The following is a 22,722-nucleotide window of genomic DNA, read 5'->3' as shown; positions in this document are numbered from 1 at the left end:
TGAGGAACTAGAATTTCTTCCATTTCACGCACTCAGTTGGCATTCAATTGTTAAAAAAAAAGCTTTCCCTCTCTTCATTCATTTATTCTCTCATATTAGTATAGGCTCATGGAGTTTTATTTACTCAATGGGTTATAATCCATTACTATCATTTATTTTGATGTTTAAAATGATACCATATTTGGCCTTCAGAAGAATGCCACCTGTGCCCTTTTGATCAGCAACTCTAATTTGGGGGCACGGCGTTATTTTCTGGTCCAACAGGATGTTTCAGGCTCATTGTGTACTTCACTTGCCCCAGTCCCGAAATTAGCCTTTTCTCCAAATAGCCATGGTTCCTGTTCTCGGAGTATGGGATTTGGAAGCCAAGATTAGGGAGCTAGGTTTACTTGAGTTTCCTTGCCTGAGCTACCGGAATGCGTAACTATCTTCTTTCGCCCACGTTTTAGCTAGAACTGACGTCCGTGGCACGCCGGGCTCTAGAAGAGAGTGGGTTTTGTAGGCTCTTTCGCAACAATTATCTCCACTTGGAGTAAAAATCACCCACGTGCTCTGAACAGGGGCTCCTTACATTGAACGACTGGGTGCTGCCCGACCACCTTCAGGCTGCGCCCTTCGTCACTCGCGTGCAATGCGGACGCGCGTCCTCCAGAGTCCGCTGAGCGGCCCCGAGCCCGCAGTCCTGGAGCGGCTGAGCCACTCGGCAAGGACACCGCGCAGGGGCCGCCGCGCGCCGACTTCCTCCCGACGCCGCCTCTGATTGGCTCTGGGGCGCAGAAGACCCGTGAAGGCGCGGCCCCGGGCGCAAACTTGCTGAAGGTTCCCGGGCGGCGCGGAGCTCTTGTCCTCGCTGCCCCGCGCCGCGGCCGAATCCCGGGAGGATGCGGGCGTCCTGCGTGCTGCTCGCCGCGCTGCTGGCGCTGGCTGCCTACTACGTCTACATCCCTCTGCCCAGCTCCGTGTCCGACCCCTGGAAGCTGATGCTGCTGGACGCCACTTTCCGGAGCGCGCAGCAAGTGGTGAGACGCAGCCCATTGCTGGCTCTCTCTCTCTCCCCTTTATTCCCGCGGTGTTTGCAGGGGGACACGGAATTTCCGACCGTGGTCCCACGAGAATGCATGTTTTCCCTAACGCAGAGAGGCGATCGCTTTAAGGTCGGGCATTTTCAGGTCGTTGCATTTTCAGGTCGTTGCATTCGCCTCCTCTTTTCTGGCGCTGCGGTGGATCCAGGACTCCTTGGTGTGCGTCCGGCACCGAGGAGGCGCAGTTCTTGGATAGAAATTGGCAGCAGTTTAATCCCTTCGTCTGTCCTAAACGTCCCCCGCTCTTTCTTGGTTAGCAGTGTAAAACACCACAATCCTTCCGTATTTTAAAGACCACCCCTCCCCCATTCTCGTTCCTCTGTAGGAGCCTGCAGACAGAGAGAGAAATATTTTAGAAGGGCTAGGGTAAAACAGGCTCGGATTCCGAAATGTGCATCGGCCTTTAAAGCAGAAGCGGGCACGGGCGATTTCCCGGTGTCCCCTGACCGTGGGCTCCCGGGGCGGCAGGTGGGGCTCCTCTAAATAGTTGGGGAACCACACGACCCCCGGTTTCATACACGGTAAGGTGGCCGAGGCCTCCTGGCCACGGAGGGAGAGGCGGCTCGGCGGGCACGGCCGGTGTTCCAGGATGCGTTTTGTTTTCTGCCTGCCCTGCAGCGCTTATTTTTCTGTCCCGGGCTGACAAGGAGTTAATTTTTGCCAGAACCAGGCACCATACCCTGGCCTACTCCAGAAGGGATGCATTTCCCTACTGTTATCATGGGTATGTGTTTTTGTTCTACCCACAGGCAGAAAAATATAACTGTTTTTGTTTATTCCATGGTAGGTGGCATTGTGTTTCATGCCAGAGAATCTAAAATCTAAACTACGGTCTGCAGCCGAGGCTGAGCCTCATGATTGGACAGTATTTCTGAGCAGGCTGCTCTACCTCAACTATAACCCTTCCCCCTTCCTCCTTTCAATAAAAGCAAAATCTAGTCTCCTCCCCTCCCCAAACTTGGGCTTTAATCTCTTATTTTCCTAAACTCCTTCTAGTAATGACAACTAGAGAGAGAGAGAGAGACAGACCGACACATCACTTCGTTTCTGAATTGTGAAATACCGGAAAGATCATTCAGACCAGATGGAAGCATATTTTACCCAGTATAAAAAAATTTAGCGGTGTTGGTTTGAATTTTCCTGGGGAAGAGGCTATGACTGTTGGAGCGAGGCCTCCTTGAATACCATCCCAGTCTGGCCACATGCTGGTGGTTGAAGGCAGACAGTCTACTTACATCCCCCTGTAAAACCTTGTCCCTGTTTTCCCTGTAAAATATGGCTGAGCATCCTTGTAGGGCTGTGCTAAGGTTTTCGTTCTGTATTTAAATGCTTGATTCTAGGAAATAGTACTTGTCATGGCTATTCTATCAGTTGTCCCGAAGGGTCCACTATGAATTTAGCGGCGAAATCTGTAGATTGCACAAATTTGTTGACACAGTAAAACAGATATAAATTGGAAGTAATCATTGAAGCCTTGAGAAGTGCCATTTAAAGTTTGTTACTTAAATAATTTTAGTTTGAGTTGATTGGCTCAATTATAAAAGTACAGTATTTAAAACTGCTTCAGGTGATTGCTTTGCCCACTTAACACCTGTCTAGCATCGATAAATATGAATGCTTTTGCTATGCTGTTGTCATTGACAAACGCTTTCCCTCTCCCCCTTCTTAGCTCTGTCTTGTGCAGGTAAGTCAAATTATTGAGAATGTGTTCATAACCTTTTTATTTCTTGGGGCCCTCCAGTATTACCTAAGAAGAGATTACCTAGTATCTCCCTTTAACATTCTTTTCAACTGTGCATGCTGCATTAGAATCACCTGGAAAGCCTTTAAAATATCACAATGCCCAAGTTACTCACCATATCAGTTTTGCAGAATCTCTGGTGGGGGAAAGGTAAAACCTGAGCATCAGTGTTTTTAGCAGCGCCTCAGTTTATTTCAATGTGCAGCAAAATTTGAGAACCACTGCTCTATAAGATAAATAATATGCATTGCAGATGCAGATAGTATATTATGGGTTATATTGCATACATGTTGCTAAGAATGAGCCCTTTCATATTAGCATGGATTGGTTTATCAGATTAGTTGGTTGTTACTTTGGCTCTAAGAGTCTAAGGAGATGAAATACTAGCTAGGCAATTTTCAGGGTGTATAGCAAGGCCTTCATAAGACTTGAGCAGTAGAAAAGCACAAACAAAAGTAGAACTGGAAAATACAGGGGAGCAGTGTAGGTGAAGATTGGGCAGCAGGACACTAGACGGTCAAATGAGTGAGTTGGGGAGGTTTTGAAAACTGATTTCAAAATGCTTTGTATAAAAATATGATAATCCAAGTGCGGGAAAATATTGGGAAATGTATAACATTGGAGGAAATGTAAATTGGAACATTTCTTGAGAACAGTTTGGCATTATCCATCAGAAGCCTTAAAGGTGTGTTTACTCTTTGATTTCTTTTTTTTTTCTTTTTTTTTTTTTTTTTTTAAGGAAAGACAGAGAGAAGGAAGGAAGGATAGAAGGAAGGAAAGAAGGAAGAAAGGGAAACATTTTTAAACATTTTCTTGTTTTATTGTATTCTGTTTCTCCGTTTTTGTTACATGGGCTGGGGCCGGGAATCGAACCGAGGTCCTCCGGCATAGCAGGCAAGCACTTTGCCCGCTGAGCCACCGCGGCCCGCCCTGATTTCTTTTTTTAATCTTCTGGGAGAATTTATTTTAAGTACACATAGAAATAGGCAAAGCTGTAGTTGTAAAGATGGGGATATCTTACAGGATTAAAAACCTTATTCAACTAGTCCAAAGCACTGTCATCCATAAGAAATATGAGGAGCATTTAACAGAAATACCCTTAGCACCCTTTCTTCCTTCTTTCTTTTTGCTATTTTTTCCACCATTGTTTAAAAGAATGAAAACTTAAAAACAATCTAAGTATACAATAAGAGATTAAGTAAATTTGGTAAAATCCATGTTTTGGAATACTATGCAGTCAAAATATTAGGTTGTAAAATAATAATAACCAGCAGAAGATTTATACTGTATGTAAAGTGGGAAAAGCTTACAAGATAAGATATATACCATTATCCTATTTAAGATTTCCACATATCAAAATATAAAATGATGTATATCTATATATGTATGTATAGAAAAAATCTGAAAGGTGTAATTCAAAATATAAATAGTGATTTTTTTTTCCGGGTTGTAAAGTTACATCTTCAATTTTCATATCTGTATTATCTAGTTTTTCTACAATGACCATTTAGGAAGACACTATTAATTATTCTATAAAGAACATCACATTTCTTAGAAGAGGCATCCAGGCTTGTCTGTATAGTTATTTCCTTGCCATGTTTCATGCTCAGTTGCTTTGACCTAACGTAGATGTACTGAGTGAGGCTTTGGGGAGACAGTGACCTCCAAATAACCTACAAGGAACTTCTGTCTAGTAGGATGGAGGAGCCGTGTTACTCTATAGGACTAAAAAAGACTACGATGTGGCAAGTATCAAAGAAGAGGTAGCAGTGCCTAAGCTCATAGGAGGGAGAGGTTATGTATAATTAAGGGTGATAAAGATGGTGACTAAAGGTAAAAACAGGGTCTCAAGGGAGTGTAGAGCAAGTATTTAGTTTGTCTTAGATCTCTACCTTGATCATTTACGCGTTTACTAATTCTTGTGCTATGTTTCTTTTGAATGACATAATGTAAAAGAAAGGGTCCTGCTGTTGGTATTTCTGCTGAATGTTCCCACTGTTCTTTATGGATGACAGTGCTTTTGGACTGGATGTGCAAGGTTTTTCATTCAGTAAAATGCCCCCCAACCTTGGTGAGATTTCAGGTTATCTCATCTGCAACTCTCTGCATGACATGCCTTTGGGCTGTGTGGGTGTGGTTTGAATGCCAACTCTGCTGGAAACCGCACAGAACTCTCTAGTTTGTTCACCTTTTCAATAAGAGTTTTGAACTAGAATGTGTGCAAATATCAGGTAAATTTAACTTTAAAACATTGGTAAAAAGTTTTGTCTACTTGCGATGAAACATTTCTTCATGCAAATTAGAGAATTCACCAGCCACAATAATTTTTAACTGATTTGATAGGCTTTTTTTTAAACACAGGGCAGCAAAAAGGCATTAAGTATAGTTTCAAGGGCAGAATTAACTCGGTGTCAGTTCTGACAGGTGAGTAGTCAGAGCTGATCTCTGTATAAAGTAGCTCTTGGTGGATCCAATCAAACTTTAAGGTCAGATAGTTTCACCTGCTGGATATGTAAGACGATGCCTAATTTATAGTTTTCTGGGGTTTTTTTTTTTTTGGTTAGCACTTCTACAGATGTATCACCAAGCATTATTATTTTCTTATTTTAATGGGATATCCTATTTCCAAAATGTGGGTTGAACTTGAGCTGAAGACATTTCTGTGAGGTTTTAAAGTGCAGTTAATCATTCTCAAATGTTCTAATAATATACAATCACTTCCTTTTAAGATAGTAGGCATATATTTACTCTTACTGCCAAATAAAAATGTGGGAATTGTCCACCATTTATTTTCTCCTTCATTTTGTGCTTATAAAGAATGAAGGAATGTAATGGAAATTTCGAAGTGGGAAATGTGGCCATATTCCTTACCTAATCTAAGGTGTCTCGTACTCTGAACTGTTAATGATCTATTCTTTTGATGCTTCTTAAATAAAATTAAAACCCTACCATCTGGAAGTCATGCATTCAATAAATGTTAATTGAACACCAATGTTAGGAGCTGATGAAACAAAAATGCACAAGACACCTAATCTTGAGCATCTTACAGTCAAGTGTAGGGAGATAAATCAACTGACGGCTACACAGTGCGCACTTGAATGACAGAAGAGTTATGAAAAAGGAATTTATGGGTTGATGCAAGAGCCTCTAATGTGGACCAGACACTGGGGAATGTTTCTTTTTCATGTCAATGTCTAATCTGAGTTATCAAGCTTGAGTAATAATAACTAACCTATTAAACACATAGTGAGCATTTATTCTGGGTCAGATACAGTGCTATGTATTTCACATGAGATATATTAACTCCATACTATATTATTATGAGGCCAGTATTTTTATTTTCCTTTTGTAACAAAGGAGGAAACTGAAATGCAAAGAATAGTAACTTGCTCAAGATGACACAGCCAGTGAGAGATGGAGTCTAGATTCAACCCAGCCTGTCTTACTCCAGAGCCCACCGCTGTGAGAGATTTGCCTTTCCTTAGGAGCTAGTCAGGTGAAGGAGGTGGGGGGCAGAGAAAGGAGAGGAGAAAGAAAGGGGGAAAGGGTGTTCCAGACAGAAGGAGCAGTATGTGAAGGCTCCAGTGGAAGAGAATGATGTAGCTAAGGAACTGAAAGTGGTTTAGACTGACTGGGTATGAAGTCCAGAAGTCAGAGAGATGAGACAGGAGGAAAGCATGGCTAGGTAATGAAGGGCTCTGTGGGTCAAGAAAGGATCCATTGAAAGATTTTGAGCAGGAAAGTCACATGGTCAAATCTGAGTTTAAGAACAGTACTTCTCAAGTGGCAGTGCAGGGACTGGAGTTCAAGAAAACAAAAGCAAAGGCAAGAGACCACTTAGGAAACAGTAATCCAGGCGAGTGGTTAGAGCACCAGGTAATGCTGTGGAGCTGGTTTGGAGAGAAGCTGCCCAGAGCTGCGAGGGAGGGGAGAGTAGGGAATAAAGGAGAGGTAGGAGTCAACGTTGACTTCCTAGAACAGTCTCCAGAGTGGGTAACTGGTGAATGGTGATGCTGACCCTCACTTAGGAGAAGGAGCAGATCCAAGGGTGAAGGGCTTGTTTTGAAGCATCAGTGGCCCTAGACCAGGACAGCTTTTGTAAACAGCTACCTCCGCAAGTCTGGAGCATAGGAGAGAAGTCTGAGCTGGAGATAATGGATTTGGGAATGGTCAGCAAATGGATGATGGTGGAAGTCATGAGAATGAATGTTTATGGAGTGAGAGTAAGACTGGATCAAGGTCACACCTCTGGAGGATGCCAGATGTGAGAGAGAAAAAGGCTAGTCCCGAGATAAATGAGACTTCAAATAATATGATTTTTATCATATCTTTCATTTATGTAGCCCTTTAGGGTTTGCAGTGGATTTTCACTTAGGCATCTCATTTTATTTTTACAATAAAAACTAGCTAGCATTAGATATTTCTGTTTATTAGGAGAGGAAATTGAATTTCAGAAAGTGTCAGTGACATGGACAAGACCACATGATTAGTTATGCTGGCAAAACAGAGATTAGAATCCAACTTCTCTGACCTTTGTTTTGTCCTCTCACTGCTGGGCTATGCTGACCTGAAAATAAGGTTCTCTGTGCTGGATTTGCCTTTTTTTGTCTGCTGGTGCTCTCTCTGACAGGCTCTTCCAGCCTTGGCTATGCATGTGGGAGTGTTCGTGAGCACTTTTTCTCTAGTACATTCTTTGTATTATACTTTTTTGAGCCCCCACAGGTAAAATAAACTACACCCATGCTTCCCAATCTTTTTAATGTCATATAAAAGATATATTTGTACGGCACGATGCGGCAAACTGGAGGAAATTTGAGGGAAATCTATGGGCTTTGAATGACAGAATTCATAAGATTTATAAAGGAAGTTATTAAGTGGTTTCCATGTTAAATGCCAACTCTGATCATTTTTGAATAGTTATGAAAATGGTTTAAAAATTTTTTTCTCTGGAAAACCCCTAAGCATTAATATTTTGTGGCAAATGTGTAGCCCATTTCGGGGCATCTGTTGGGAAATTCTCCATCTTAAAATTGTTTAGTATAATAAATATGTTTATAATTATTGCTGTTAAACACAAGTAGATGGTCCACTCACATACCCTAGGTATGTAGTTACCAGGAAAGTTTTGAGAATGAAAGAGATTAATTTTAATAATCGTGCTGCAGTAACAGTTTTAAACCAGAACTATTCCAGACAAACCTGGGTGATTGCTTAGTTATGTTTACTAGACTTGCAAACATTCAGCATCAAGTCAGATTTGTAGAACGATCCCAGAGCTACTTGTTTGAGTGCTCAAATCTGGTGAACCCTCCAGTTCATCTCATCCCACCCTACTCACCCACACCCTATCCCCTATTCCAATAGAATAAAAGTGCTAAGTCCCTTAGCAGGCCTTTAGAATTTCTACAACCTGTCTCCACTTTGCTAAATGCAGCCTTGTGGATCCAAACTTGTAAGTGACACTTTTTCTCCTGCTGTCCCCTTTGCTTTGATGCCCTTCAACCCTTTTATTTTGGCCAACAGCCTGCATATCTTTCAACACTCACTCAAAAAACATCTCTTTTGAGAACTTCTGTAATTTCCACAGTCAGCTATAATTTCTGTCTTTATACTCTGGTGCCACTTTGTTTTTCTCTGGTTGTCCTAAGTTTTCCCCTCCAAATTACAAACTTTCTTACCTATCATAGACAAAATTATTAATTTCCCTTTTTATATTTTAATTCTTTTTTTTTTTGAAGATCATACATCATGGGGCAAAGAAAAAGAAAATGAGAATTCAGTAGGTACTGCTTTTTGTTCTGCTTTCTTTCAGTCTTCTCTGTTACTCCATCTGCCCCAAGGGTTTGGCCTAACTATTCCATGTGTTTATGACTTGTAACTTAGCCAAAAATGGCTTTTTGTTGTCCTCAGCAAGTTTTGTGGGGTTTTTTTGGTAATTTCTCATTGGTTTCTGGGTTTCTGACTTCCTCATAATATCTTATAAAGTTTATGCTTGTTTTCAAATTTGTAATGAATTATGTGCCTGTTTCTGGCTAAACCTTAGTTATAAGTATCGGCCATCTCCTTTAAAGACCATTGGCAAATTTCCCGCATTCATTTGATATCTTTCTACCTTTCCTCTTCAATGTGATGACTGGTGAGTGGCCAATAAGAAAATAATTTGAGAAACCCTCTTCTCAGTCGCCTTTACCCAAATATAGTCCCTGGCCTAGTACACAAACTACCTTTCCTTTGAATATTCTGGTCTTCTTTTCTAAGATGTGTATCTCACTTTTTCTTGACGATGCATCAGCTCTAAGATAGGATCACTTTGTCCCAAGGTTTCAGTCACTTCCACTGTTAGTGAGAAACAGGTCCAGAGCAGCAGTTCTCCCTGTTTCCTTGACCTTAAGGCAAGTCTTCTGCTCTGGGTAGATTAAGATAGCTGGCATATATCTGCCTAATAATGGATAACATCTTCTGAATAATAAACACAACAACCTTGCAAAACAGAAGCTATTTTCCTCATGTTTATCAGAAAGGAAATAGAGACCCAGCAGGGTTAAGTAACTGGGTCACGACACACAGGTGCTATGTGAGCCTCCCTGTGAACCCAGGCCTGCTGGAATCCACTCTTATGGTTGTTCATTCTTCTCCCATCCCATCCCCTTTCCCCTCGTTCCCTTCACTCATTAATTTGTTACACAATAGAAAGTGTTCCTTGGCTAAATAAAATTGGGAAAGCATACATTAATCAAAGTTAATCAAGATTTCTTTATTTTAACAGTCAAGCATTTCAGAATTCCTACCATACTAATACGTATTTTGAATCTTAAAGAGAGAATAGAATATACAGTGAGTCCCAAACCCAATTGTTTATAGAGATCCCTTATTTCACAAAAAGCTCATGAAACTGATGGCATATTTACCAAACTTTGAGGAATACTGTCATGGTGTTTAAAAGCATGGACTTTAGGAGCAGGGTGTTCCAATCCTGACTCTACCATTCTAGCTATGTGACCTTGAATAAAGTATTTAACCTGTGAGTTTGTTTCTTGAGCTAGTAAATTAGTCCTGAACTTAATCAAAAGTTCATCAGTATGTAAAGCACTTGGAGCCATACCTGGCACATACATATATTTGATCCATAGCTGATTTTTGGCCATTGTCTGTAGTATACTTCTATAGTAATATTTGGTTTCTCATTCTCTTATTTTCCCCATTATTCTTGCTAATCTGCCACTGTTCTGAGGTGTGTGAATTTCTACACAGGTATGGCTCTTTCTAACATGTTGTTGTTTGTTATGGCTACTGTGTTTAAGTCCTACATTCAGCACTTACTAATTGGGTGACTAATTAGGCATGCAACCTGACCTCTCTGAGCCTTAGCTTCATTATTGGTAAATGTGGGGCTAATGACAGTTCCTTCCTCAAGGTTTGCTGTGAGGATTACATGAGATTAGTTGTGTAAAATTCTTAGCGTGGTGACTGACATATAGCAAGAACTCAAAACTTCTTGGTTAAAGTTTTGGAATCCATGGGCATAGTCTGCTGATGCGCTAACTGATTAAATGAGTTGTCACCTTCATCATCAGCATCATCATTATCATAGCTAACTTTTATTCTTCTGAATGCTTTATAACATGTTAACTCACTTCATCTTCATAGTAACTCTGGGAGATGAGTACTATTATGATTTCTATACTGTAAATGAGAAATTGAGGTACAGGGAGGTTGAGTGACTTGCCCCAGTCACACACGTGGGAAGCAGCAGATCCAGCATTGGAATCCAGGTAAACTAGCTCTGGGGTCGGTGCCCTCATAGCTGAGAAATTACCTGTGCCTTAGCTTATCACTGTCTTATATCAGATATCTCTAGCAAGCTTTGCCAGGGTCTGAAGTCAACTTAGAATTTTGTTTATCACCTAAAGAGTTCCTTAAAGTTTAGGTACCTAAGTGGGTCACAATTGGTGACATGATATCTGTTATAAAGATTAAAACACTTGACTTGAATTCTAGTCCTGATGGTGGGTCAACTAGCCACAGTGTGAAGATAGTGAAGAGGTTATTTTCCTTAAATAAAGGCTTTGGATTCGCTCATGGAATTTCGGTCTGGGGAGCCTGGAGATCTGGCCTACAGAGTGTAGAGAAGATGACTTTGACTTCTAACATTATTGAAGAAGGTATCTTTAATGGACCAGCATCATAGTAGAAATTTACCAAGGCCTCTATCATTCATTAATTGAGCAGCCACTGTGTGCCAAGTGCTGGGGATATAGCAATTCACAAGATAGACAGTGCCCAGCCCTCCTGAAAACAGGGGCTCAAAGAGATACTTGCACACAAATATTCATCACAACTTTATTCACAATCAATGGAGAATGGATAAACAAAAGGTGGTCTGTATGTACAATGGAATATTATTCAGTCATGGAAAGGAATGTAGCTCTGATTCATGCTACAACCTGGATGAAACTTGAAAACATATATGCTAAGTGAGATAAGTCAGACACAAGCGTTGTATGACTCCACTTATAAGAACTACCTAGAATAGGCAAATTCACAGAAACAGAGAAAGTCTGTTGGAAGTTTCCAGGGACTGCAAGGAGGAGGAATGAGAAGTTATTGCTTAATGGATATAGAATTTCTGTTTGGGATGATGAAAACTTTGGAAATAGATAATGGTAATGGTTGTACAATATAGTGAATGCAAATAATGCCACTGAATTTTACATTTAAAACTGTTTAAAATGACACATATTATGTTCTATATATTTGAAACAATATAAATGAATGAAATACAGACTTCTCTCCTCAGTAACTTAACTTCAAATTTTTGTTGGTTGGTTCATATATGTGGAAACATCTTAAACTCTGTACTAAATAGTTCTTCCTGTCTGCTTCAAAATGAAGTTCACGTCAGATGAATATTCAACTTGTTTCATTGTAGATTGATAGCCTTTAATTCTACAGTTAGTACAACACTCAAATATGTGTACTATACTTTTGTCAAGGGCAGTGGATCAGCATTTTTAATTTGTTTTATTTATTTATTTTTATTTTATGAAAAGTTATTCAATCTCATTAATAATTAAAGTTTTGCAAATTAAAATGTAAACCTCCTCCCAGCGAGATCAACCAAGATTTAAAATACTGATAATGCCCAGTGTTGTTGAACCGAGGGTAGGAGGGGCCCTCACTCTTAGAAACCCTTAGTAGGTGTTTTTTTTTTTTTGTATTGTAGTCAAATACACGTAATATTCAGTTTACCATTTTATCCATTTTAAACTGTGCAATTCACTGTCATTTAGAACATTCAGTGTTTTGCAGACATCACCATACCTTGTGATGCATCTTTGTCACCCCAAAAGGAAATCCCATTTTCAGGGTCCACGCATGCTGTGGTATGTGCCATTTCTTCATTTCTCTTTGTGACTGAGTAGTGTTCCATTGAATGGCTGTGCTCCTCTTTGTTCATCCCTCATCAGTGGAAGGGTTGGGGAGTTGCTTCCAGTGTGGACAGAGCTGCTGGGAACTCTTGTGGGCACGATTCTGTTTGACCACAGTTCTCAGTTCTCTTGGGAAGGCACCCAGGAGTAGAATGGCTGGGCCCCAGGCTGATTCTTTGGTTAACCCTTTAAAGAACTCCAAGCTGTATTCCATAGCAGCCGCACCATCGTAACTCAGCATATCACCATTTTACATTTCACTTTGTCGCCAACACTTGTTATTTTCTGTTTTGTAAAAATATTTATTTGCTGATATTCACACATATCCTAATATGTGTGAAGTGCTACTCATTGTAGTTTTGATTTGCATTTCCCTAATCATGTTGAGCATCGTTTCATGTACTTTGTTGACTATTTGTGTAACTTCTCTGGAGGAGTGTCTTCTTAAGTTGTTTGCCCATATTCTGAGTTGTCTGTATTTTTGTAGTTGACTTGTACAAGTCCTTTTTACATTCTGGATACTGCAGCCTTATCAGACAAATGATTTACAGATATTTTCTCCCATTATGTGGATTAACTTTTTGCTTTCTTTTATTTTTTTCATCACCATGATCATTTTTTAGAATATTTGCATCACTCCAGAAAAAGAGACAAAAAGAAAAAAGAAAAAACTCATACATACCATACCCCTTAACCCTTCCTCTCATTATCCACTACTATTTCCATCTACTCAATATATTTTAACCTTTGTTCCCCCTATTTTTTTTTCTATACCCCTTACCATTCCCTTTCATTGTTCACTAGTATTTCAATCTACTCAATTTATTTTAACATTTGTTCCCCCTGTTATTTACTTATCTTTAATCTGTATTTTTTTTACTCATCTGTCAATATCGTAGATAAAAGGAGCCATCAGACACAAGGTTTTCACACTTACATAATCACATTGTGAAAGCTGTATCATTATACATTCACTTCAAGAAACATGGCTACTGGAACACAGCTCTACAGTTTCAGGCAATGCCCTGTAGCCTCTCTAATACACCGTAAACTAAAAAGGAAATACCTATAAAATGCGTAAGAATAACCTCCAAGATAACCTCTCAACTGTGTGAAATCTCTCAGCCACTGACACTATTTTGTTTCATTTCTCTCTTCCCCCTTTCAAGGTTTCCTCAATCCCTTGATGCTGAGTCCCAGCTGATTCTAGGATTTCTGTCCCACATTGCCAGGGAGGTTTACAAGAGTGTCAGGATTTTATAGGACATACTTATGTGACAGATTAACAGCCACACTGACCAAAACCAATGAGTTGTCTATTTTATTTCCTCATGTAGCCAATAAAAATTGCACAATTCTATAAGTTAAATGAAGAACATTTCTTGAGTAAAAGAAAAAAAAAGCTTGTTTACCAGTTATGCCTACTGATGGAATTTGAAATTATTTTTCAATTACTCTAAATATTTCCTGTTTCTGTAAAAGCATGTTTTTAGGCAAATTCTACCTGTCTAAACTTTGAACTTTGAATTGGATGCTGTTGGTGGTAAGATGCCTTTTTGCCATCCTCCTCCCCCACCCTCTTCTTTCTTTTTCTTCTTTTGTCCATTTTCAGGCTGCAGAGAGTTGCAGGCACTGTGGGTAGCATTTCTAATGTCAACACACCTGTGACCCTTCAAGTCGTCGAACAGCTTTTGAGTAAAGATCGATTCCTGTGGTTTTATGTGCAGATGCGAGAGCTGGATTTGTTTTCCAAGTCTGTTCATACAGAATCAAAGTTACACTTAAACATAGAATGCTACCCTGTTACAGCCCCTCGGCTTTCTGTTTGTGGAGGAAAACGATACCTTACTTGTTCTCTGTAGTGCCAGTGCTTCTCCAGCAGACATTTATTGATCACCCACAATGTGCCAGGCACTGTGGAGATGTTGAGGTGCCTGCAGTCTGGTGTGGAAATACATGCTGAGTGCTGCAGAGCAGTTTGTGGAGCATGGTGTATGCGGGGGGAGCCCAGAGGAGGGAGCCCCTGCATGTCAGGGGATGTGGACAGAGCAGCCCAGAGGGAGAGCTGGCTGGGTGCTGGCTGAGCAAGGTCTTAAAGGATGAGAAGAAGCACAGCAGATGGACAGGGAAGGAAGGGCACTCCAGGAAGAAAGAACAGCAACAAAACAGTCTGAAGTGGGAGCCATGGCACAAATGGGGAACAACTTCTATTGAGTTTCTGAAAGATATATATATATATATATATATATATATATATATATATATATATATATAAAATATAATATACAATATAAAATATTTTATTGAGAAATATCCACACACATACAGTCCAGCCACATTATACAATCAATGGCTATATCATCACATAGTTGTGTATTCTTCGCCATGATCATTTTTAGAACATTTGTATCACTCCAGAAAAAGAAAAAAAAGAACTCTTACATCCATATCCCTTACCCCTCCCTCTCATTGACCACGAGTATTTCAATGAAAGATTTGTACTTTTTTTTTTTGTATGCTGTATGCGGGGGGTCATATTTCATTTTTTTTCCATGTGCGTATCTAATTGTTGCAGCACCATTTGTTGAATTTTTGTTTGTTTTTGTTGGCTTGTTTGTTTTTTTTTGAGAAATACATGGGCTGGAAATTGAACCCGGGTCTCCTGCATGGCAGGCAAGAATTCTACCGCTGACCTATCCTTGCACCCCCAAGGTTTGTATTTTTAAGGTGATCTTTACAGAGCATGTTTATAATTGAACCATGGATAGAACTAGTTTCAGTGTTGTGTTGTTAAGGTGTATTTCACTGTTTTAATTGTGGTGACTTTAAGTAAGCTAATAGTAAGATGGCGAAAGCATACAGTCAGCCTATGATTTACAGGAATAAGCACTGCTTGGTGAAATAAGCATTCAACTACTTATTAAAAATATTCTGTGTTACATACCCTTGCAGTGACATTAAATTTTGGTGAACAAATATATAATTCAATTAAAAACAATTTGTTTTTCTACTGTTCTTTGGTTCTAGTAGTTTCTTTTTTTGTCTTAAAAAAGTTGCCAGACTTTCTTGTTGTGTCCATAATATATTATATCACAAAGTCATTCTTTGTTTAATAAAAGCTTGAAACAAACAAGAAACTGCAGTTGTTGGCAGCTGTGGTGCCATACTGGAGACAAACACTTTTTGTATGTTTGTCATAGAGGGTGGTATAATTAGAGAACTTGACCTTCCTCTTTCACTCCACTTTGTTGTTTCCTTCCATATTACAAACTGCTCTTGGTGACTGTCTCTTTGTTTAATTTCTCCTAAGTACTTTGCCTAAATGAGTCTGTCTTCCCTGCCAGGCTGTAAGCTCTGTGAGGGTTGGAGACATATCTGTTTGGTTTATCACTATGTACCTAGCCCCTAAAATTACCTGGAACAAAGTAAACACTCAACGATTTGTTGAGTGAATAAATAGGAGCCACCAAAAGTCCCTGGCAACTTCCACTGCCAAGAGGGCACTGATGATATCCCTCTGTACCTTGTTTCTCAATAGGACCAACCAGCAAAATGTGCTTGAATTTGCCCCAGATTCCTGTTTTCTTTCTATGGAAAGCCCAAGTAGGAAAATGATAAGAGGTAAGCTGCCCACTTCTTCAGAAGTTATGAACTTAGATAAAATAGATAAAAGAGTAAAAGAAAACATAAGCAACAATATATTCATTCATTCAACAATAATATTGAGCTGGACCTCGGGGAGCAAAGGTGAAGAGAAATATTAAGAAATCAATGACAGTACAATAACCTTCAACAACAGAAGTTTGAAAACTACCAGAGAGCATCAAGGCAGGAGTGCCTGTCTGGGGTGAGTGGGACAGATTGCTCTAGAGATGGGTATGGAAGGATGAGCTGGCATTTGGTCATGAGGGGGAACCCAGGGAAATGTCCAGTAGCAGACTGCACTCAGCCTCCTGTTTCTTTGAGGAAAGTGTATACTGCCTGGGGAAGTCAGTCAGGTTACGCTGGTGAGGGTGTATACCAGGAAGTGTGGTGTGGGAACGTGAGTAGAGAAATTGTTTGGACAGAGGGTGGAGAATGTCTTTTAAATTCTATAATCCCCAACTGTCACAGCTGCATTTATATTTTTCTCCATACAAGCATAATTCCTTCAGTAAATTAGGAGGAGTGAATTATTTTTTATTAAAGGTATATAATCAAGAGACAGAAAACTTGGGAAATAGAAAAAATAACCTACAGTTTCACCTTAACACAATCACCACTGGCTTTTTGTTGTATTTCCTTTCTGTCTCTTTTTGTGTATATGTTGTCTTTTGTTAGATACTCTCATACAGTCCAATTTTATAATTTTTGCATAATTATACCGGAAGGATTTTCCATATTATATTACATAATATTCCCATCTTTCTTTGTGATGGATACAAAGAGCAATGTGAAATTTTTAACCTAAATTAAAAGAGCTGCTCTCCTATTGTCAGACACTGAAGATAGCTGAGTTCCTTGCCGTAATAAAGAATATGACAGTTAACATATTTATGTATATGATCTTTTTGTTTTTAGGATTTCTCCTCAAGAGAGTCCCAAAAAGTAAGACTACCCGATCCAATGGTATAAATACTTTTGCAGGTCCTGTTACTTATTTCCAAATTAATTTCCAAAAACGTGTGATGCCAGTTTTGCTCTATTCTTTCCAGCTTGAACTGTTGTAATTTATTTTTTTAAAAACTTGTTAATTTAATAAGTTAAATACTTTGTTTAATTTGAATTTCATTGAAAACAATTGGCATACATTAGAATCTTTGCTCATTCCTTCAGTGACTATTTATTGCACATCTACTTCGTGCCAGGATTCATTCAGGGGAAAGAGTGGTAAATAAGCGTAATTCCTGTTCTCATACTCTATATTCTTATACTTAAGGAAATTTTCATTAAAAAAAAATACTTGGGAGGATAAATAATATTTTCCACAGTCATATAGGGATTCCAGCGTGGTTTGGCTACTTCAGTCCTGTTGTCTTTCCATTCTGCTGCCCTGAAAGGGAAATATGGGGACTTGTAAACAGAGCGCCTGTTCCTCGGAGGGTGTTGGCTCTATACGTCATCTAGCCATTGCTAGAACTAAGACATAAGTCTACAAATCTTTAGTAGGTACTTTGTAATGGTTATTATGGATGTACTGAGGTTCCTGTAAACATCAGTCCCATTGCTTTATGGTGCCATTTTGTTTATGACCGAAATATGATCCTTCTGCTTCATACACACCTTGTTTTCTCAATGACCTTTGGCTTTTCCAGAAGTTGAATTCAACCTCAGGGAAGGAGGATTTGCCCTTATGACTGGTATTCCAAGAAGTGAGCCAAAGCCTCAGAAGGCAGTTGGAAAAATACTGGCATCGAGGGTAGCCACTCCCGCAGTGCGCGCCTTTTGCAAGGATTAAGACACGTACGTGCAGTGGAAATTGCCTTGGTTTTTGGTTTGTGTGAGAACCATCAGCTTCCACCTGTGCTTGAGTTGTAGCTGTAGCAGGCAGGCCTCCCCCTCTTTCTGATTTAGCTGTGCTCTCTGTGGAAAATCCTGAAACCCCCTCCCCTAGTCTTCAGGAACTGGTGAAAATGCACATAGGCAAGATAAGATATTCCTGGGGTGGGGGCCCCTCAACAGTCTATAAGCCCTGGACCATTCTCAAATCCGCCAATTGTTTACCTTGTCTTTAACATGTCGTACAGTCTATAAGCCCTGGGCCATTCTCAACTTAAATCCACCAATTGTTTACCTTGTCTTTAACATATTGTACAGTCTATAAAAGCTAAGGTTGCCTTTTGTTTGGGGCTCAGACTTTCGAGATGACTCACCTGGGCCCCTGTGCGCACAAGCTAATAAATCACTTGCTTCCCGAAACCACGGTCCCTTAGTCTCAGCCTGCTCTAGTTTCGCGGAATGTTCCTGGAGGCCTGCTGCCTCAATCCTGGTTTTTGTGCTACATAGCAGCCTTCCATGTCTGGAGCACCTGTGGATTACCACCAGTGTTTATAATGTCAAGGAGAAGGACCAGTGGCAATTGCCCTCGCATTGCCCATGACCCTTAGCGCGGTATTGTGTACCAATCATTGTTATATCAACTTCTGAATAACCTATCCCTGGTCTTCTGTCGGTGTAGAAAGCAGCATCCACTTAAATCCTTCTGGTGAGAGAGACAGCATTTCAGTAGCTCCAATTTTCTTTCCTATATATATTCTTTTATACATATATAGTATATATGAAATATACTCTTTAATCTATTTCCCTTTCATCTTTTCTTCCGACTCCAACTCAGTTAATTATCTTAGAAAATTAATCCTCACCCCCCCATTTATTCCTTGATCCCTCAAAAACAACCATAATTAACTCTGACAAGACTATACTCAAATCAAGGAAAAGGAAACCTATGTTTTGAAACAAATAAGAGAGACTTAAAAAGAAGCAAGCAAATTGCCTTCTGAGTCCTTGAGGGAACCCGTAAATCCCCTTTAGATTTTCCAGAACCTCTGCCCATTTCTATTGTTTCTAAGCTTCTGCTGTGCATTAACAATTGAAAATAAACAACTGAACATCAAATTATTTTTAATTTTATGCCTTGGTTAATTTATCATTCAGATTGGGGGATTCAGCACCCTTAATAATGCATCATGATTTGTATTAAAAAATGTGATCTGACTTTCAAACAACCAGCTTGATGGTCAGAGATGGACCTACAGTATGTTATTTTTGGCCCACACTGTATATTAAACATTTAAAACTTATTCCCAACATTTAAAACTGAGGATATTTCATATAACGATGTAGGCTTCCTGCTTCTCTTGAAAAATGGGGTCATCCGGCAGTGCTAGGTCAGAATTCCCTCATTATGCAATCACCTTAGTCAGCATATTTTTCCACTTTGTCACAAGCCTTACTGCTCCCCGATGAGTTGCACATGTCTTACTTAATTACATGAGCTGGCCTGGCCCTTGAAGCTCCTCCATGAATTCATGACCTCCATTCTATGGTATATACTCACTTAATGCTTCATGTAACTGACACATTTATTGAGTAATTTTTTTTCCCCACAAGTGTCCCAAATAGTTCCTGTGCTTAAGGAGTTCAGAATCTATATGAAGAGGCAAAACATAATCAACAGCAAATAAAATAATACAGGTGTATAAGCCTAGAGGTGTCAGTAAGCAGTGAGTTGGTAGGAACAGCAAGTTTGGGAACTGTGAGGCCTGTTTGGTTGGAATAAAGGAGCTGTTAAGAGGGGTACAGACTACCTCTTGTCAGTGAAAGCTATCTGACAACTACCCTTTAATTCTCACCATTTTTGTCCATTCACATCCTGATTGTTTTGGAAATGCCTAAACCCAAAGGCAGCTAGCAATTTGAACAAATGCTGGCCCACCTCTCTTTATGCAAAGCAGGTTTTCAGCTTTCCTAGAACCCCTTCTTTGTGTTTGTTCATCCCAGCTTCTCCTGCCCTGGTGTTTTAGGGTCTCTAGAATCAACTGGAGAGAGTTGGTGTTAGAGAGCCAAGAGTGAAAGGGAGAAAAGGGAGGGAGAGAGGTTGGGATTTAGGAGAACATGAAAAGGAGGCTTGGTGAAGAAAGGAGCAATTTAGCTGCATACCACCAAATTCCTGGAGGGCCCAGGTTCATTTAACCCTTTCACCTAAAAGCTAGGACCCCAACAGAAGAGTGTCATTCTTGAATATTCTCAAGAACACTTTGCTCTGGGCTTGTTCCACTGCTTCTTCGGAACCTCCCGAGAAACATCCTTACTATAGTTTTGTGTGTCCATGTCCCAGTATTTAGAATTGCATAGAAGTTGTATAAGTGAGGAAACCTGGCACAGCCCTGTGTCCTGATTGGATGTAAAGTCAAGCTGAACTAATATGATCAAGCATCCACCCTTCTGCCTTTCCCCAACAAGCATACACTATATGGACACTTGTAATCAGTCCCAGGGCAAAGGGTTGCATATTGGGTATGCTAAAGGTCAGAAAGAATGGGATCCAACAAAGAAGAACCAATACTAGAGACCACACCCTAGCCTGGGGTTCCTTGCTAGATGGGAGGACTGGCTCTGTCCCCAAACCTAAAGCTGGACCTTAAGAAGTCATTAGAATGCCAGACTCATTCTCAAGTCTTAAATCAAGAAGCAGGCAAGACCTTCACAAGTCAGTTTGAAAGGAAGTTGACAAGAGTAAAGAGATCATTCAACAGAAATAAATTTCTGTTTTACTACGGGGACTTTACCCTGTCTTTATAAAGTGGATATGCATTGTGAATTTCTGAGAGAAGACTTGAGTTTTGCAAGATTTTCCAAGCTCAGCTGATCACAGCATCTTTGAACCCTTTGCTCTTTGTACTCAGGGCAAAATTAACTCCTCAAACTGCTGTTCGACTCAGTTTGGGAAAGTCCTAAATGTAGTTTCCCTGCCAGCTCTAACATTCTAGTATTCTCAGTATGTAGAAAGGCAGTAAAGGCCTAAAAAGACAGAGATGCCAAAGAGAGCTCAGGGGTCAGATCAAACACCTCAAAAGTGACTGGAGGAAGTATTTGTAGCGATGTTGTCAAAACATGGATGCCCTAGGTTGGGAGGCAGATGGGAAGGTGAAATTTAAAAAAAATCATAGAATTAGGCCATTTTGTTATGAAAGGGAAAATAAAAGAAAGCTGTGGTCACAGAAACGGAGATAAACTGGGACTTTTTTAATGGAGTAAATGAACCAGGAACCCTATTCATTGGGCTCCAATCCCAATATTGTCAGTAACTTGGAAATTTGTGGCTAGTTACCTAACCTCTCTGGCACTGAGGCATCTCAGTTTCCAAAGGAAGGGAATCTATATCCACGGACATTTTTGCATTTAAAGTTATGATTTAATTTGTACCCGGTTTATGTTCATAAGGATTGAGTCGTTAAGAAGAGAATATGGGGAGGAAAGATGTATGAGGAAATGAAGGCCAGGACCTAGCTTAGAGGGAGTTAAGTGAAGATAGATCTTTAGTGGCACTGTTAAAGTGTTCCAGCCAATGGGACATCTCTACAGATTTGCACAGACTAGACGGCATCTATTCACCTGGCTTCTTCTGTCAACAGTGGCTTAGTTTTCCTACTACACCCAGTAGGCATCTGAACTAGATTATAATGAACTCTCCTGAGGAATTGATTTACTTGATAACTTTCATCCAGCTTTATGTTCCTTAGCAGAGTATTTGGATAACTACACTTTAGTGGGCCCTTCCTTCCTCTCTCTCCTTCTCTCTCGCTCTCTCTTTCCTTCTTTCCTTCCTTCTTTCCTCTTCTCTTTCTTTCTTCTTTTTTATTTATTTTTGTTTATTTGCAATCTTCTGCCATCTTAATTTTCCATGGGTATTTGTAAGGTAAAATTATGTTTTAATAATTTTCATTATGAGATGGGCCCTCAGCTTCAAACAAAGAACTGTTGCCTATGCAAACATTTATTATTAATGCTTCTCAGCATTTTAAGTTATAAAAGAATGACAAAGTAGTAACTTCCAGTGAAGTTTTGCCAGAAAGAAACTACGCTTAGTCACCTGTCTTACCCGATACACAGTATGAGGAGGAAAATGTTTGAAAATATTGAATTTTATTAACACCACAATGTTAACAACTTTATGCTTATGTTTCTTTATAGATCCCTGGGTCACACACAGTTCAAAACCCACAAAGAAGCTATTTAAAAGCTATATTAAAAAAGCTATATGAAAGTCTTTACATTAAATGTATTCTCCCTGAAAATCCTCAACTGCCAGCCCCTCCTCAAGCAGTAAAATTTGAATATGCATCATTTTATATTTAATAAGCACATTTACATAGCTTAATAATGAAGTCACAGCTAATAGAAGCAAACTCAAACCCTCTTAGTTTCTCAGCTGGGCACAGGGACGCACATTTGGATTGGTTCTTCAAGTAAATATTTGTTTCAAACAGACTAGTTTAAGAGTTCTGTAATTTTCACAGCTATGCTCTAAAAGCTACATGACAAAGACTTTACAAGGATTAAACACTTTATATAACACTGTATACACCTGCTTTAGACAACTTGCATTTTACATCTCTTCCAGAAAATCCTCCTAAAATGCTAGGTTAAATAATTTAATACATGATTTTAATTTTTTTTAGCCCCTTGTAAATACACTATCAAGAAAACACATAAATAGAAGATTTTAAGTAATGAATCAATGTGTTGGAGATATTATTCAAGTTATACACCATTCTGTATACATGTACCATGTTTCCCTAAATTCAGAACATTCCTCAGGAGAGACAATAATTTTCTGGTGTCCTCATCAGCAGTGGCATGATTTCCATCACAGGATCCCTCTATCCCAACACTCTGGAGTCTAAAGCCTATCCCTGGGTTACAAAAGCAAAGTCTTAAACAAAAACAGCATTTGTCAGGGATTCTGTTTTTGTTTTTCATAACTAGAAAC

The 22,722-nt window shown here is 39.7% G+C and overlaps 1 protein-coding gene across 2 annotated transcripts in view; it reads left to right on the top strand.

Annotated features, from left to right (window-relative positions):
• Positions 1-815: 815 nt before the first annotated feature.
• NCEH1 (neutral cholesterol ester hydrolase 1) overlaps positions 816-22,722 on the top strand; it is an 85,835-nt gene continuing 63,928 nt past the window's right edge. The window contains exon 1 of one of the 2 annotated variants that reach the window (XM_077161058.1): positions 816-1,019. In XM_077161058.1, the coding sequence (XP_077017173.1) occupies positions 882-1,019 (138 nt within the window). In that variant the 5' untranslated portion in view covers positions 816-881. Of the gene's footprint in view, positions 1,020-14,585; positions 15,873-22,722 lie in introns of those variants that run through there. The other variant, XM_077161059.1, reaches the window with a different exon arrangement.

This window comes from Tamandua tetradactyla, chromosome 5 (assembly GCF_023851605.1).
Source record: "Tamandua tetradactyla isolate mTamTet1 chromosome 5, mTamTet1.pri, whole genome shotgun sequence".
NCBI classification, from domain to species: domain Eukaryota; kingdom Metazoa; phylum Chordata; class Mammalia; order Pilosa; family Myrmecophagidae; genus Tamandua; species Tamandua tetradactyla.
The sequence above is the reverse complement of the archived record's forward strand: the minus strand, read 5'-3'. Positions and strand labels throughout refer to the sequence as shown.